The 18,864-nt window shown below is 37.8% G+C and overlaps 1 protein-coding gene across 1 annotated transcript in view; it reads left to right on the top strand.

Annotated features, from left to right (window-relative positions):
• The window catches only part of vps16 (VPS16 core subunit of CORVET and HOPS complexes), a 107,124-nt gene that overhangs the window by 32,508 nt on the left and 55,752 nt on the right, over nt 1–18,864 (top strand). Inside the window, exons 12-15 of the mRNA XM_059967006.1 lie at nt 1,124–1,255; nt 13,809–13,936; nt 15,703–15,738; nt 18,327–18,435. Coding sequence (XP_059822989.1) covers nt 1,124–1,255; nt 13,809–13,936; nt 15,703–15,738; nt 18,327–18,435 — 405 coding nt within the window. The remainder of the gene's footprint in view (nt 1–1,123; nt 1,256–13,808; nt 13,937–15,702; nt 15,739–18,326; nt 18,436–18,864) is intronic.

Below are 18,864 nucleotides of genomic sequence, written 5' to 3'. Positions count from 1 at the left end.
AATGTATCATCTCATGCTTATCTGCACTGAAATCCATTTGCCATTCTTTAGCCCACTTCCCTGTACACTGTACACAATACCTAATTTCATGTCATTCATAAACTTAGCGTTGTGCCTTTGCATCCAAGTCCTGCAGCACATTCCTAGTCCCTAACCTCCATTCAAGAAACAGCTTTCCGCCATCTTTCGCTTGCTACCTCTGAGCAATATTGAATTCACCTGACTAGATCTCCCTGTATTCCATGGGAGCTAGCCTTCAGACCATCCTACCATGAGAGACTGTCAAAAGCCTTGCTCAAGTACAAATTGACAACATCATCGCCCTGCCCTTGTTTACCTTTATTAAGCACAACTTTCCAAACAGAAGCCATGCTGACTCCAACAGATTCTTTATATACAAATGCTGTTAGTTCCTGCTCCTCAGAATTCCCTCCAGTAACTTCCCCACTACTGATGACAGGTTGACCAGCTTTAGTTTCCTGATTTGTCTTTATTACCCTTCTTAAACAACAGAACAATATTAGTTACCTTCCAGTATTTGTTAACTTTACCAGTGGCTCACAGTGAAGCAAATATCTCCCCAAAAGCACTTGCAATTTCTTCTCTAGCTTCGTACAAAGTTCAGGAATGCAGTTGGTCAGGCCTTGGGGATTCATCCATCTTAATGTGTAGCAAGAATGCAAGTACCTACTCCCTGGTAATATGAATTACCTCCAAAACATTTCCATTGGTTTCCCTTATCTCTTGAGCCACAACAATTTTACCCTCAATAAACACTAAGGAAAAAACGTTAAAAATTCTACCTATTTCCTGTGGCTCAAGACATAGGCAGAGCTGCTGACTATGTGAACCCTCTCCCTGCCTAGTCATCCATTTACTTTTTATTTAAAATAATATAATTTTGGAGAGCATGCAACTTTGTTGCATCGAAGGATCCATCGAAGGATGAAATAGCTTCGCCACGACACACGGCGAAGAAAGTGTCCCGGGGGTGTGGGAGGTACGAGGAAAGGGAGGCCAGGTATCTCCTCATCGCAGAGATGGTCGCTCTCACAGCCCAGCGGCAGAGTCAATTATATGTGAGTACCTGTGATTAAAATTCAATTTTCATTTCTGTTCACAGAAAGAGAGCCAGAAAGCTGATGAATACTTACGAGAGATAAAGGAACAAAACCTCTTGTCTGAGGCTGTACAGCAATGTATTGAGGCAGCAGGCAATGAGTATAAACCTGAGATGCAGAAAGCTTTGCTAAGGGTAAGATTCATCTGTATACCTCTGTATTCATAGCACAAATGTTGGAGGAAGTGAATTTTTATGTACTTTTTGAAGTAGACTATTTTATCGTCATGTACACCAGAATGCGGTGAGATTCTTGTTCATATGAACCTCCATAGAGAAAACGTACATTGTAATAATAAATACAGTAAGTATAACTGAGTCCAAAATAACAGAATGGTATAAAGACTGTTCTGGAACAAAAAAAGATGTAATATCACAGTAGCAGAACAGCTAAGAGTCATTGAATATGGTAGCACCACTAGAAATGGTCTGTGAAAGAGGCGATTGATTTGGAGACTGTTAAGAAGCTGTTCTTAAATCCACTTAATCCTTAAGGGCCATCTAATAAATCTTCAATCGCTCTGATGGACTGTAAACCAATGTTTGTGTTCCACGTCCGATTATTCTTTAATATAATTTATTTTGATGCAAGGTTTACCCAAGTTAACAAACTGCAAATATGTGTCTAAATTGTGGGTTATTTCTAATTTGAATTTTGTAGCTTAGTTTATTTAACCTAATAAACATTCAAAGAACACCACTAGCATTTCAAACTAAAATTGTGAATTTTAAATGCCCTGTACTTTTAGGAATCCTCTGAATTAAAACTTTAATGTTGATACCTTAAAATGCAAGTCAAAAAAGGGATTCGCTTCTGTATGGGCTTTATTACTGTTTGAAAAAGAAACCAAGTAAAACTGATTAGTCTAGGCTTTCAAAAAGTGTTCAGATTCTTTTCAGTTATCAACCAAACTTTATTTTACTGTTGTTTTATTTCCTTAACAAATTAAACACAAACATATTTGATGATGAAGCAATGTTTATTTAGCTTTGCACTAACATTGCATTTCTAATGTGTTAATGTAAAGGATTTCAGTCAGCAGGGAAACAAAAGGAAATAGAAAGGGAAATAGTTGGCTTTTGTTAGTAAACTTGTGATCCAGCTAGTCATCCTAACTAGCAATTCTCCATCTACTTCTCCTCTTAGATAATTAGTTTGTTTCAGCTTGTGTGGCAATGAATGCCGCGGTGGTTAAGTGTGTTGAGAAGAGAAGCAGAAATACATTAAGGTTGGAACAAAATAAATATACAGATTAAGGACCTTTTGGAAGATAATGACCATTCTGTTGTAACAGTGATTTTAAGTCAACTTCTTCTAAGATAATAGTGTAGCAAAGTAGAAGACTTCTATGTGTTCATTAGTTTTTCTTTGAAACTTTGATTGCAATTTTGTGTTGTGGTGCTTCTACTCAGCTTTATTGAAAAATTTTCAATAGTTAGAAAGATAGCACCATAGAAAAACTACAGCACAATACAGGTCCTTCAGCCGACAATGCTGTGCCAAACATGTCCTAATCTTAGAAATTACCTTAGGTTACCCATAGCCCTCTATTTTTCTAAGTTCCATGTACCTATCCAAGAGTCTCTTAAGAGACCCTATTGTATCCGCCTCCACCAGCAGCCCATTCCATGCACTCACCATTCTCTGCGTATAAAAAAAAACTTATCCTTGACATCTCTTCTGTACCTACTTCCAAGCACCTTAAAACTGTGCCTTCTTGTGTTAGCCATTTCAGCCCTGGGAAAAAGCGTCTGACTATCCACACGATCAATGCCTCTCATTATCTTATACACCTTTATCAGGTCACCTCTCATTTTCTGCCACCCCAAGGAGAAAAGGCCAAGTTCAGTCAACCTATTCTCATAAGGCATGCTCCCCAATCCAGTCAACATCCTTGTAAATCTCCTCTGCACCCTTTCTATAGTTTCCATATCCTTCCTGTAGTGAGGTGATCAGAACTGAATACAGTACCCCAAGTGGGGTCTGACCAGGGTCTTGTACAGCTGTAATATTACCTCTTGGCTCTTAAACTCAATCCCATGGTTGATGAAGGCCAATGCACCATATGCCTCCTTAACGCAGAGTCAACCTCTGCAGCAGCTTTGGGTTTCCTATGGAATCGGACCCCAAGATCCCTCCAATCCTCCACTCTGCCAAGAGTCTTATCATTAATACTATATTTTGCCATCATATTTGACCTACCAAAATGAACCACTTTACACTTATCTGGCTTGAACTCCATTTGCCACGTCTCAGCCCAGTTTTGCATCCTATTGATGTCCTGCTGTAACTTCTGACAGCCCTCCACACTATCCACAACACCCCCAACCTTTGTGTCATCAGCAGATTTACTAACCCATCCCTTCATTTCCTCATCCATGTCACTTATAAAAATCATGAAAAGAGTGGGTCCCAGAACAGATCCCTGAGGCACACCACTGGTCACTGACCTCCATGCAGAATATGACCTGTCTACAACCACCCTTTGCCTTCTATGGGCAAGCCAATTCTGGATCCACAAAGCAATGTTCCCTTGGATCCCATGCCTCCTTACTTTCTCAATAAGCCTTGCATGGGATACCTTATCAAGTGCCTTGCTGAAATCCATATAGACTACATCCACTGCTCTACCTTCATCAACGTGTTTAGACATATCCTCAAAAAATTCAATCAGGCTCGTAAGGCATGAGCTGCCTTTCACAAAGCCATGCTGGCTATTCCTAATCATATTTTGGCTCTCCAAACGTTCATAAATCCTGTCTCTCGGGATATTCTCCATCGACTTACCAACCACTGAAGTAAGACTCACTGGTCTAGAGTTTCCTGGACTATCTCTACTCCCTTTCTTGAATGACGGAACAACATCTGCAACCATCCAATCCTCTGGAACCTCTCCCATCCCCATCAATAATGCAAGGATCATTGCCAGAGGCTCAGCAATCTCCTCCCTCAGTAACCTGGGGTACATCTCATCTGGTCCCGGAGACTTATCCAACTTGATGCTTCCCAAAAGCTCCAGCACATCCTCTTCCTTAATGTCTATATGTTCAAGCTTTTCAGTTCATTGTAAGTCATCCCTACAATTGCTAAGATCCTTTTCCATAGTGAATACTGAGGCAAAGTATTCATTAAGTACCTCTGCTATCTTCTTTGGACTTTTTCACTATTACACTTGATTGGTCCTGTTCTCTCATGTCTTATCCTCTTGCTCTTCATATACTTGTAGATTGTGTTGGGGTTTTCTTCAATCCTGTCAGCCAAGGCCTTCTCATGGCCCCTTTCAAAATTTCAATAATGTTACAGAGCAATGGATGAAGTTAGCTGAAAACCTACCATAAAAGTTGGGAGTTTTCCATTATTTTGTCATGTCTTTTCTTTCTAAATCTTTTTATTAATATTAGTAATATGGACAGAATACAAATGATATATTGATAAAGAAATTACCAACATATAAATTCCATTACATATGAAAAACAGCATACATAATAGTTACAATATAAATGAGTTTACCAAAACATAAGCCATAAAATATATGTATGAACATAGTAAGTCTAAATATTTCATAATATATGATATAAAGAAAACAGAAAAAAGAAAGAAAAAAAAACAAAAAAAAATATAATGCCAAACTAGCTAATCTAATCTAATAACTAATATAGAAGAAAAAAGAAGCAAAAAAAAGAGAGAGGAAAAAAAAGGGGGCTGTTTATAATATCTCACAAAAATAAGTATTCATCAATGCTGTCACTTCCGGTCCTCTCAAAATACATAAGCTGAAAACTGGGAAATCAAATGAACGGCACAGGGTCATATTACATCATATGAAAATGTTGAATAAATGGTCTCCATAACTTTTCAAATTTAATAGACGATTCAAAAGTACCACTTCTAATTTTTTCTAAATTTAAACATAACATAGTTTGAGAGAACCAATTAAATACAGTGGGAGGATCAATTTCTTTCCAATTCAACAATATAGATCTTCTAGCCATCAGAGTTAGAAATGCAATCATTCGACGGGCTGAAGAAGATAAATGCAGTGAATCTAACATTGGTAAACCAAAAATTGCGGTAATAGGATGAGGTTGTAAATCAATATTCAAAACCGCAGAAATAATATCAAAAATATCTTTCCAATATTTCTCCAAAAATGAACACGACCAAAACATGTGAGTTAAAGATGCAATTTCAGAATGACATCTATCACAAATAGGACTTATATGAGAGTAAAAATGAGCTAATTTATCCTTGGACATATGGGCCCTATGTACGACCTTAAATTGTATTAGTGAATGTTTGGCACATAACGATGTATTAACTAATTGAAGAATTCTATCCCAATTCTCACTAGAAATACTAAAACTAAGCTCTCTTTCCCAATCCTGTTTAGTCTTATAAAGAGGCTCTGAACGTATCTTCATAATTATATTATAAAGTTTTGAAATAAGCCCTTTTTGAAAAGGGTCTAATTCAAATAAACTCTCCAAAGTATCTGAAGGCACAAAATTTGGAAACGTAGAGAGTACAGAACTTAAAAAATGTCTAATCTGTAAATATCTAAAAAAATGAAATCTCGGCAAGTTATATTTGTTGGATAATTGTTCAAAAGACATGAAACAATTATCTAAAAATAAATCAGAAAATCTTAGTAATCCCTTAGTCTTCCAAGCTGAATAAGCTTGATCTATAATGGAAGGGTGAAAAAAACAATTAGATACAATAGGACTATTTAAAACGAATTGAGTCAACCCAAAAAATCTCCGAAATTGAAACCATATACGCAATGTATGTTTAACTATCAGGTTGTCAATTCGTTTCGGCAATTTAGAAAGAGCAAAAGGGAGAGAAGTCCCTAAAATAGAACCCAAAGCATAAGCTGATACCGATTTAGTTTCTAAACTCACCCAACAAGGGCCAAAAGATCCACCCCCATCTTTCAACCAACATAACAAATATCTAATATTAACTGCCCAATAGTAAAATCTGAAATTAGGTAATGCTAACCCGCCTTCCTTTTTTGTCTTCTGTAAATATGTTTTACCTAACCTGGGATTTTTATACTGCCATATATATGAAGAAATTCTAGAGTCAACATTAGTGAAAAAAGATTTCGGGATAAAAATTGGTATCGCTTGAAAAATATATAAAAACTTAGGTAAAATAACCATCTTAATAGCATTAATCCTACCTATTAGGGATAGAGACAAAGGTGACCACTTAGTAAACAAACTTTTAATCTGATCAATTAAGGGTAAAAAATTAAATCTAAACAAATCTTTATGGTTTTTTGTGATTTTGATCCCTAAATAAGTAAAAGAGTCATTAACTAATTTAAAGGGTAAATTTCCATAAATTGGGACCCGTTTATTCAATGGAAACAATTCACTTTTATTAAGATTTAACTTATACCCAGAAAACTCACTAAATTGAGCCAATAATGATAAAACTGCTGGAATGGATTTCTCCGGGTTAGAAATGAATAATAATAAATCATCTGCATACAAAGATAACTTATGAATATCTGTCCCACGATTAATACCCAAAATATCCTGTGATTGTCTGATGGCAATTGCCAAAGGTTCTAAGGCAATGTTAAATAGTAATGGACTAAGAGGACATCCCTGTCTAGTGCCCCGAAATAGGCGAAAAAAGGGAGATCTTTGATTATTGGTAACCACTGAGGCTACTGGAGTATGATAAATCAATTTAATCCATGATATAAATATCAGACTAAAATTAAACTTCTCCAACACATTAAATAAGTAAGGCCATTCAACTCTGTCAAATGCTTTCTCCGCATCTAATGAAATCACGCATCCTGAAGTATCATGTGAGGGAGTATAAACAATATTCAACAATCTCCTAATGTTAAAAAAAGAATAACGATTTTTAATAAAGCCAGTTTGATCATCTGAAATAATCTTGGGTAATACCTTCTCCAATCTAGATGCCAGTAACTTAGAAAAAATCTTGGAGTCTACATTCAATAAAGATATAGGTCTATAAGAAGCACAATTAGTAGGGTCTTTATCTTTCTTCAATATTAGAGAAATGGAAGCTCTATAAAAAGATTGTGGCAAATTCCCTAATCTAATGGCCTCCTCAAAAACCTTACCTAACCAAGGGGAAAGAGTAGCGGAAAAAAATTTAAAAAATTCAACTGTATAACCATCTGGACCCGGTGCTTTCCCAGAATTCATTGAGGAAATAGCCCCCTTAATTTCTACATCCGTAATAGGAGTATCCAATATCAAAAGATCATCAGATGATAACCTTGGAAAATTTAATTTTCCAAGAAAATCAGACATGGTATTATAATCTTGAGGAAATTCAGATTGATACAGAGAGGTATAGAAATCTTGAAATACCTTATTTATCTCATCATGATTAACTGTCAGATTCCCATTCTGCTGACCAATCTTAGTGATTTGACGTTTAACCAGAGCATTCTTCAATTGACTAGCTAACAGTTTACCAGATTTATCACTATGTATATAAAAATCAGATTTAGTTTTCATTAATTGATTTTCAATCGAGGATGTAAGTAATAAACTATGTTCCATTTGAAGTTCAACCCTTTGTTTGTAAAGCTCCTTACTAGGAGCAATCGAATATTTCTTATCAATCTCTTTAATTTTATCAACCAATAAAAGAGTTTCCATCTTGATACGTTTCCTCAAACCAGCAGAATAAGAAATAATCTGTCCACATATATAAGCTTTAAAAGTGTCCCAAAGTGTTCCGCAGGAAATATCATCTGTAGAATTAGTTGAGAAGAAGAAGTCGATCTGCTCCTCCATAAATTTTATAAAGTCAGAGTCTTGCAACAAGGTAGAGTCAAATCGCCATTGTCTAGCATTAGAAGCTGTATCCGTAAATTTCATAGAAAGTAATAACGGAGCATGATCAGAGATAGCTATAATATCATAGTTACAACCGATTACCAATGGAATAAAACAAGAGTCTACAAAAAAATAATCAATTCTTGAATAAGAGTGATAAACATGTGAGAAAAAAGAAAATTCTTTGTCTTTAGGATACCGGAATCTCCAAATATCAAAAACTCCATTGTCAGTCAAAAGAGAGTTAATACAAGTGGCCGACTTATTAGGTAAAGTCTGAATAGATAAAGATTTATCCATCAGAGGATTTAAACAACAATTAAAGTCACCACCCATTATTAACTTATATTCGTTTAGATTGGGTAAAGAAGTAAATAAAGACTTAAAAAAGTCAGGACAATCCACATTTGGAGCATAAACATTAACCAAAGCAACCTTTTTATTACAAAGTAAACCCGTAATTAACAAAAATCTGCCATTCGGATCCGAAAAAATATCATGTTGAACAAATGAAATAGAGGAGTCAATAAAAATTGAAACTCCTTTTACTTTAGCATTCGAATTTGCGTGATACTGTTGACCCCGCCAAAATCTAAAAAAACGAAATTTGTCCTCCCTCCTCACATGAGTTTCTTGTACAAAAATGATATGAGCATTAAGTCTTTGGAATACTTTAAAAATCTTCTTTTGTTTAATTGGATGATTTAAACCATTAGTATTCCAAGACACAAAATTAATGGTCTGAGCCATAATTCTAAAATCAACCCTTTGGTATAGAAAGGGTTAACCAACTTATAAACTCATGCACCCGGAAGAGGAACAAAAGTAGTGAGAAGACCCGGAAATGACGACAACACAGACATATTTGAAGTTCAAAAACAGCCCGAATAAAAAAACTAACACAAACTGGTACAAAAAAAATAGAGTTAGAAAACAGACCATCCCCCCACCCCCCGAGAAAAAGAGAAAAAGCCAAAATATGACTTAAAAAGAGAAAAAGTAAGACTAATCCTACCCCCATGTCAGCTGAAGAACACTCCATATAAAAAGGATATATATAAAAGAATCACCCTAACTTTAAAAATAAAATCGCTATAATAAAAACCATATTTCTAAGTATAGTTAGTTGTAAAAAGAATAAAAATATAATCACTAAAAAACAATTATAACTCGGGCTCTGGCCCAGACAAAACAAAAAATATTTAAGCTAAGATAAGCGATGCATTGTACGGAAGAAACGCGAAAAATATAAACATAATGCCATCTTAAGCAAAACCAAAAATCTTTCCCAAAAAACCACCATCTTAATCAAGGAAAAATTTACCTTCAAAGAATTAAAAATATACCTTCGAAGGAACAAAATTAATAGACAAGTATGTAGTTAAATGATTAAAGTGTATAAGGCAAAACAATTAACATGACGCAAACACACTTTAACTTGAGTATAAAGTGTAGGATGAACCTACACCAATAACCAGATTTTAATTCTGGTTTAAGAGATTGAGAACCATCTTACACGATCAGAATCGTTCATTTATTAGAGACCGGTACCTGTAGCAGTAGGGAAGTTCTCCTCCAGATATTTTCTCGCTTCTGAAGTTGAAATGAAAACCTGTTGTGGAGCATTCGACGGAGATATTCGAAGCTTCGCAGGGAATAGAAGCGCAGGTTTCAGATTTTTCTCATAACATTCAGCCATCAACGGTTTAAAAAGAAGCCTTCTTTTTAAAAGATCTGAACTAAAATCTTCGATCAGGCGGAAGCAAAAATCTTTGATTTTAATCATTCCTACCCGACGAGCTGCTCTTATAACTTGTTCTTTGTCATGTACATAATGGAACCGGACAATTACCACCGAAGGTTTGTCTGTAACACTCGGTGATCGACGCCGAATTCTATGTGCCCGATCCAATAAAGGGGGGTTATTCGGGAAAATCGCCGGAAACGTTTCTTTTAAAAGTTGAGCAAAATATTTCGAAGGGTCATCTTTTTCTATGCCGTCTGGAAGACCAAGTATACGTAAGTTCTGTCTTCTGAACCGATTCTCAAAATCGTCACTCTTGGCTTTAAGGGCTTCCATCAGCTTAATGGTCGAAATTAAATCCTGTTGCAGTTTTCCAATAGTCAAATCTCGCTTCCAAGCTTCTTCTTGCAGAGACGCAATAAGAGCTTGTTGCTGTTTAATTACTGAATCCGTCTTAACCATGTACTCTTGAAAAGCCTTTATATCTTCTTTAAAAAATTGTTTTAGTTCAGCAAATTTTTCATCCAAAACCTCCATAAACAATTCAAAAGTTAATTGTGTTTGTTGTGTCGGAGCCTGCTTTTTTCCGTTACCGTTCGGATTACGTCCGGGATCCCGTCCCTTAGACCTGAGAGACATTTCTGTTTGCATATCTTCAAAAGTTCACAACAAACTCTTGGCAGTAAATCCAAAAAAAAGAATAAAGAAACTTTCGATATAGGTAAAAATAAGCTGAATAAGGGTGATCAAAGGTTAAAAAAAGTAAAGGTTATGGAGCGAATCCAAAACGGTACTCACTCCATGAGCGTCTCCAGCTGACTCCGCGAATGACATCTATCACAAATAGGACTAATATGAGAGTAAAAATGAGCTAATTTATCCTTGGACATATGGGCCCTATGTACGACCTTAAATTGTATTAATGAATGTTTGGCACATAACGATGATGTATTAACTAATTGAAGAATTCTATCCCAGTTCTCACTAGAAATACTAAGACTAAGCTCTCTTTCCCAATCCTTTTTAGTCTTATATAGAGGCTCTGAACGTATCTTCATAATTATATTATAAAGTTTTGAAATAAGCCCTTTTTGAAAAGGGTCTAATTCAAATAAACTCTCCAAAATTGACAACCCGATAGTTAAACATACTTTGCGTATATGGTTTCAATTTCGGAGATTTTTTGGGTTGACTCAATTCGTTTTAAATAGTCCTATTGTATCTAATTGTTTTTTTCACCCTTCCATTATAGATCAAGCTTATTCGGCTTGGAAAACTAAGGGATTACTAAGATTTTCTGATTTATTTTTAGATAATTGTTTCGTGTCTTTTGAGCAATTATCCAACAAATATAACTTGCCTAGATTTCATTTTTTTAGATATTTACAGATTACACATTTTTTAAGTTCTGTACTCTCTATGTTTCCAAATTTTGTGCCTTCAGATATTTTGGAGAGTTTATTTTGTCATGTCAGTTATATGAAAAACATTCATTTGGTAGGAATAACTTCAGATGTTTTGGAATCAAGGCTATAATATGTTGCAACACATACTGGGGGAGCCCAGCAGCTCAGGCTGCGTCTGTGGAAATGATTAAGCAGTTGAATGGGCAGGTGTAGCATTTCAGGAATAAGTGCCAGGAGGGAGGTTAGTGGGGAGGGATGAACAGACAGGGGAATTGCAGAGGGAGTAATCCCTGTGGAATGCTGGGGGGTGGGTGAAGTGAAGATATGTTCAGTGGTGGAATCTGTTTGGAGATGGTGGAAGTTGCAGAGAATGGTATGTTGGATGTGAAGATTGATGAGTGGTTGGTAAGGACAAGAGGAACATTATCACTGTTAAGGAGGTGGGAAGATGTGATGAGCGTGGATGTTCAGGAAGTGGAGGAGAAGCAGGTGAGGGCAGCATCAATAGTAGAGAGAGGGAAATCCCATTCTTTGAAGGAGGGCATCTCAGATGTCCCAGAAAAGAAAGCTGCATTCTGGGAACAGATGCGGCAGAGGCAAGGGAACTGAGAGAAGGGAATAGCATTTTTACAGGAGATATGGTAGGAAGAGGTATAGTCAAGATAACCGTGAGATCCAGTAGGGTTATAAAAGATGTCAGTTGACAGTTTGTCTCCAGAGATGGAGACAGAGAGATCGAGAAAGGGGAGAGAGGTGTCAGAAGTGGACCAAGTGAATTTAAGGGTAGGGTAGAAGCGAGAGATAAAGTTGATGAAATTGACGAGCTCAGCTTGGGTGCATGAAGTAGCACCAATGCAGTCGTCAGAGTAGCGGAGGAAGAGTTGAGGAGTATAACTGGAGAAGACTAAGAAGATGGACTGTTCTACATTGGCTACGAAGAAGCAGGCATTGCTGAGTCCCATGTGGGTGCCCATGACTACCCATTGAGTCTGGAGAAAGTGTCAGAAGCCAAAGGAAAAATTGTTGAGGGTGAGGACTAGTTCTGCCAGACGGAGGATGGTGGTGGTGGAGGAGAACTGGTTGGTTCTTTTGTCAAGAAAGAAGAGGAGAGCTTTGAGGCCTTCTTGATGGGGGATAGAATTGTATAGCAATTGAACATCTATGGTGAAATTGAGGCTGTCAGGGCCAGGGAATTGAAAGTTACAAGGAGATCGAGAACATGTGACATGTCACGGATGTAGGTAGGAAGAGGCTGAACCAAGGGGAATAGAATGGAATCAAGGTATGAGGACATGAGTTCAGTGGGACAGAAGCAGGCAGAGACAATAGGAATTGAATTGATTTTGTTACATATATCCTTCATATACATGAGGGGTAAAAATCTTTATGTTACGTCTCCATCTAAATGTACACTGCGATTTGTAGTAATTTCTAATAACTACTATGTATAACAGGACAATCAATGTAACAGAAATACAATTGTATCAGCATAAATTAATCAGTCTGAAGGCCTGGTGGAAGAAGCTGTCCCAGAGCCTCCTGGTCCTGGCTGCGGTACCGTTTCCCAGATGGTAGCAGCTAGAACAGTTTGTGGTCGGGGTGTCTTGGGTGCTGAATAGTGGGAAATTCAAATCTACAGATGCACTGGGCTGTCCGCACCACTCTCTGCTGGATCCTGTGATTGAGTGAAGTACTGTTCCCATACCAGGCAGCAATGCAGCCAGTCAGCATGCTTTCAATTGTGCCTCTGTAGAAAGTTCTTAGGATTTGGGGACCCATACCAAACTTCTTCAACAGTCTGAGGTGAAAGAGGCGCTGTTGTGCCTTTTTCACTACACAACCAGTAGGTACAGACCATGTAAGATCCTCGGTGATGTGTGTGCTGAGGAACTTAAAGCTGTTCACCCTCTCAAGCCCCCAGATACATTGATGTCAATAGGAGTTAGCCTGTCTCCATTTGGTCCTATAGTCGACAACTATTTCTTTTGTTTTTGCAACATTGAAGGAGAGGTTGTTTCCTTGACACCACTGACTCAGGGTGATGACTTCTTCTTTCTAGGCATCCTCATTATTTTTTGAGTTTAGGCCAATTAGTTTAGTATTGTCAGCAAATTTTTTAGCAAATTAAGCAGGCTGGATAAGAAGGCCTACCCAGAAAGTCAGTATTTTGTTTAATTTAGCTAGTATTTGCTAGTTTCCCAAACTAGCTAAATAACTTACTGAGCTCTAAAGGATTATGGAACTCTGAGCATAATTTTAGAATTGGTCATAATGATTAAAACTAGACCCTCCCATCTTTGCTTTGTCCACAATATTTAATTGCAAGATAAAATGCATTGTCTCTTACCAATAAAGTTCATCAGTTTTCAGAGCTATCCATTTCCCTAAGCAGTGGTTGATGTTACACACTAAAATATTTTTTTGTTAAACATTGTATGTCCTAAGGTTCTGTAATTTCTCTTGATCTTGTTTAAATATTAGCATCTGAAAATGAAATGATAGTTCCTTTTCATGAACAAAATTCAAAGTCACGGAATAATTAGGCCTTGTAAAGTTCACATGGTCTGGTTCACATCAGATTTAATTATAATGTATATAATTATGGCCACCTATTGAATTTGTTTCTTAATCGGAAAAACATAAAATGTGAAGCTCAATGTACAATATATATTGACCTTCTTTTGTTTTGGCACAGGCAGCCTCTTTTGGTAAATGTTTCATCAGCAACTTTCCTCCGGATACATTTGTGAAGATGGCTCGAGATCTACGGGTGTTGAACGCCATTCGTGATTACACAGTTGGCATTCCTCTCAGTTATCCCCAGTATCCTTGCATTTAATTTGAGATTAGGTTGGTCTGTCACACAAATGTCCTATAAAGATTTTTACAATTTTTAGTGTGTATTTGGAACTACAGAAATTGCAAGTAGTGTTTGTTTCAAATTATTTATTTAGTTGAATGTATTAATTTTTGAGTTCAAAACTAATTTCTAGAGATAGAAATCAAAATGATTTTCAACTTTACTGATTATTATTCATATTGATTTTAATTTTGTTCATTTGGAATTTCAAGATATATTAAAAAAATGAAAAAAAAATCAACACTTCATAGTGAGCCAACAGCCTTTGTAGCTAACATGAGGAAATCAAGCAACACACACAAAATGCTGGTGGAACGCAGCAGGCCAGGCAGCATCTATAGGGAGAAGCACTGTTGACGTTTCAGGCCGAGACCCTTTGTCAGGACTAACTGAAAGGAAAGATAGTAAGAGATTTGAAAGTAGGAGGGGGAGAGGGAAATACAAAATGGTAGGAGAAGACCGGAGAGGGTGGGGTGAAGCTGAGAGGCAGAAAGCTGATTGGCAAAAGGGACACAGAAGTGGAGAAGAGAAAGTATCTTGGGACGGGAGGCCTAGGGAGAAAGAAGGGGGGAGGGGAGCACCAGAGGGAGATGGAGAACAGGCAGAGTGATGGGCAGAGAGAGAAAGAAAAGAGGTGGGAAAACTAAATATTATCTGGGATGGGATAAGAAGGGGAGTAGGGGCATTAACAGAAGTTAGAGAAGTCAATGTTCGTGTCATCAGGTTGGAGGCTACCCAGCTGGTATATAAGATGTTGTTCCTCCAACCTGAGTGTGGCTTCATCTTGACAGTAGAGGAGGCCATTGATAGACATATCAGAATGGGACGTGGAATTAAAATGTGTGGCCACTGGGAGATTCTGCTTTCTCTGGCGGACAGAGCGTAGGTGTTCAGAGAAGGTCTCCCAGTCTGCTCCTCCTCTTCTTATCCCATCCCTGATATATTTAGTTTTTTTTACCCCCTCCTCTTTCTTTTCTCTCTCTCTGCCCATCACTTTGCCTGTTCTGCATCTCCCTCTGGTGCTCCCCTCCCCCTTGCTTTCTCCCTAGGCCTCCCGTCATGATCCTTTCCCTTCTCCAGCACTGTATCCCTTTTACCAATCACCTTTCCGGTTCTAAGCTTCACCCCAACCCCTCTGGTCTTCTCCTACCATTTCGGATTCCCCCTCCCCCCTACTTTTAAATCACTTACTATCTTTCCTTTCAGTTAGTCCTGACGAAAGGTCTCGGCCTGAAGCGTCAACAGTGCTTCTCCCTATAGATGCTGCCTGGCCTGCTGCATTCCACCAGCATTTTGTGAGCCTTTGTAGCTATATTGTTTCCTGACTGAGAACGAACTGCTCGTGAAATAGCTTTTTCTTCAAAAGGTCAATGAAATTTTGATAACTGTTCCTATGACAACAATATAATGGATATACTGATGCAAGCTAATATTACTGGCGTTCGTTGTGTCTATTGAGTAATAGTTTGCCAGTCAAACAGATTAGCTACTATTGTTCAACATTATAGAATTTTATTCATGATTTATCTTCCTGAATTTGTGATTTTCTTAAAAAAAACATTGCATATCCTAACATTTAATTCTTTGGTATCTCAGCTGGGTTTCTCATGTGATTGAAATATAGTATTTGTTTAGGGTCCCTTGTAGTTGGGCTTTTATTGTCTTTTAAAGCAAATAAATCTTTTTCCATCTTGATTGCATTCAAATTGATCTTTGACTCATATTACAGATATAAGCAGCTAACTATTGAAGTCCTAATTGACAGGTAAATAGAGCCTTCAGTTTTTACAATAATTTTCAAGTTGAAATGAGGAATAGTGATGCCACTTTTGTCTGAAATTCTACTCAAATAGCAACTCATAGTTTTGACTCAGCTCTCTTCCAATGAGCTAATACTAAAATATGTGAATGTGCTCTTCGATAACATACCTAGCTTTTCTTATGGTTTAATAGGGAATATTTTTCTAAATCGATGTAGTTAGCCAGAATCCTGCTATACAGTTATTCTCAAAAATTTTCTGAATGAACAAGAAAAAACAAGCATGAGTAAGGTGTCTAGCTTCTTGTGGCTACTTCAGTAAAATCCTGGCTTGACCTTTTTACTATTTTCTCCACCTATTCCAGATCCATTGATTCTCTTAATATTTAAAAATACAACTGGTCTCAAATGTTGTCTGTGTTGCTCCCTTCTTAGTTAATCCACATTCAAGTTTGCTGACTACATCACTGTCATTGGCTGAATCAAAGGTGGTGACAAATCAGCATGTAAGAGGGAGATTAAAAATCTGACTGGGTGGTGCACAACAACAACCTCTTGCTCAATGTCAGCAAGGCCAAGGAGCTGATTACTGACTTCAGGAAGAGGAAACCAGAGGTCCATGAGGGAGTCCCTGTTGGAGGATCAGAGATGGAGAAGGTCCATAACTTTAATTTTCTCGATGTTGTCATTTTAGAGGACCTGCCCTGAACCAGCTTGTAAGTGCAATTACGAAGAAAGCACAACAGTGCCTCTACTTCCTTGGGAGTTTGCGAAGATTTGGCATGACATCTACAATTTCAACAATATGTGGTTGAGCATATATTGACTGGTTGCATCACAGCCTGGTATGGAAACACCAATGCCCTTAAATGAAAAATCCTACAAAAAATGGTGGATGCAGCCCAGTCAATCACAGGGAAAGCCCTTCCCAGTATTGAGCACACCTACATGGAACGTTATTGCAGAAAAGTAGCATTCATCATCAGGGAACCCTGCCACCCAGGTCATACTGTGTTCTCACTGCTGCCATCAGGAAGAAGGTACAGGACCCTCACCAGCAGGTTCAGAAACAGTTATTGCTCCTCAACCATCAGGCTCTTGAACCAAAGGGGATAGCTTCATTCAACTTCACTTGCCCCATCACTGAGGTGTTCCAACAACCTATGGACTCACTTTCAAGGACTATAATCTCACATTCTCAATATTTATTATTTATTTATTACTTTTTAAGTTATTTCTTTGTTAATGTATTTGCACAATTTATTGACTTTTATACACTGGTTGAACGGCCAGTTGGCGTGCTCTTTCATTGGGTTATTCTTGTTACTATTCTATTATGGATTTACTGAGTATGCCCGCAAGAAAAGGAATCTCGGTGTTGTATATGGTGATATATATGTACTTTGGTAATAAATTTACTTTGAACATCAAAACTTTTAAGATGTGAACTTGTATTTATAGGCAATAGGCAGTAGGTGCGGGAGTAGGCCATTCGGCCTTTCTAGCCAGCACCGCCATTCACTGTGATCATGGCTGATCATACACAATCAGTACCCCGTTCCTGCCCTCTCCCCATATCCCTTGACCCCACTATCTATAAGAGCTCTATCTAACTCTCTATTGAATGCATCCAGAGACTTGGCCTCCACTGCCTTCTGGGGCAGAGCATTCCACATATCCACCACTCTCTGGGTGAAAAAGTTTTTCCGCATCTCTGTTCTAAATGGCCTACCCCTTATTTTTAAACTGTGGCCTCTAGTTCTGGACTCACCCATCAGTGAGAACATGCTTCCTGCCTCCAGCGTGTCCAATCCCTTAATAATCTTATGTTTCAATCAGATCCCCTCTCATCCTTCTAAATTTTAGTGTATACAAGCCCAGTCGCTCCAATCTTTCAACATATGACAGTCCCGCCATTCCAGGAATTAACCTTGTGAACCTACGCTGCACTCCCTCAATAGCAAGAATGTCCTTCCTCAAATTTGGAGACCAAAACTGCACACAATACTCCAGGTGGGGTCTCACCAGGGCCCTGTACAGCTGCAAAAGGACGTCTTTACTCCTATACTCAATTCCTCTTGTTATAAAAGCCAGCATGCCATTAGCTTTCTTCACTGCCTGCTGTACCTGCATGCTTGCTTTCATTGACTGATGTACAAGAACACCTAGATCTCGTTGTGCTTCCCCTTTTCCTAACTTGACTCCATTTAGATAGTAATCTGCCTTCCTGTTCTTGCCAGCAAAGTGGATAACCTCACATTTATCCACATTAAACTGCATCTGCCATACATTTGCCCACTCACCCAATCTGTCCAAGTCACCCTGCATTCTCATAACATCCTCCTGACATTTCACACTGCCACCCAGCATTGTGACATCAGCAAATTTGCTAATGTTACTTTTAATCCCTTCATCTAAATCATTAATGTATATTGTAAACAGCTGTGGTCCCAGCACTGAACCTTGCGGTACCCCACTGGCCACAGCCTGCCATTTCGAAAAGGACCCGTTAATCACTACTCTTTGTTTCCTGTTTAGTTGGAGAAATATGAGGGAATTGTTTCAGTCCTGTTTTTTTTCTCTTATTTCCTCAGATTAATTTTACGTAAGCTGTATCCTCTTGCAATAAAAATTTGTGAGTATATGAAAATATCAGAATTACAAGGAGCAAGTCGGATTTTGGCTCACTGGGCTTGTTATAAGGTAAATGACGTCTTTATTTTCCTGCTGAAATTAAATATTCAGTAATCATCCTTCAGTTAAATGAAAAAATGTCTACTTTTCCTTTGTCCACTTTGTTCTGACAGTAGCAACATTGTGATATGATTTTTCGTTAAATGCAGTTCTGTAATACTTTGTGAGACTGGTCATTTTTCTTGTTTACCCTTGGACAGTAAACATTGTTAGGTGTCCAACCATTGGATCATTGAAAGCTGAGGCCATGTTGCGCATTATGTGTTAGGACTAGTGATCAGGAGTACAACTGTTTTTGTTTGAAATTCCCTGACAGCAGTTATGTCAAGTACCAAAGTTTTGATTGCTCTGTAATACACCTCCGATTTGGACATATACTTCTGTTCTTGGCATAGAACAGAACCAAACGCAAATTGATCCTTTTTTTACACCAGCAAC

Source organism: Hypanus sabinus, chromosome 4 (assembly GCF_030144855.1).
Source record: "Hypanus sabinus isolate sHypSab1 chromosome 4, sHypSab1.hap1, whole genome shotgun sequence".
Classification (NCBI taxonomy): Eukaryota; Metazoa; Chordata; class Chondrichthyes; order Myliobatiformes; family Dasyatidae; genus Hypanus; species Hypanus sabinus.
This window is presented reverse-complemented; position numbering and strand designations above follow the sequence as displayed.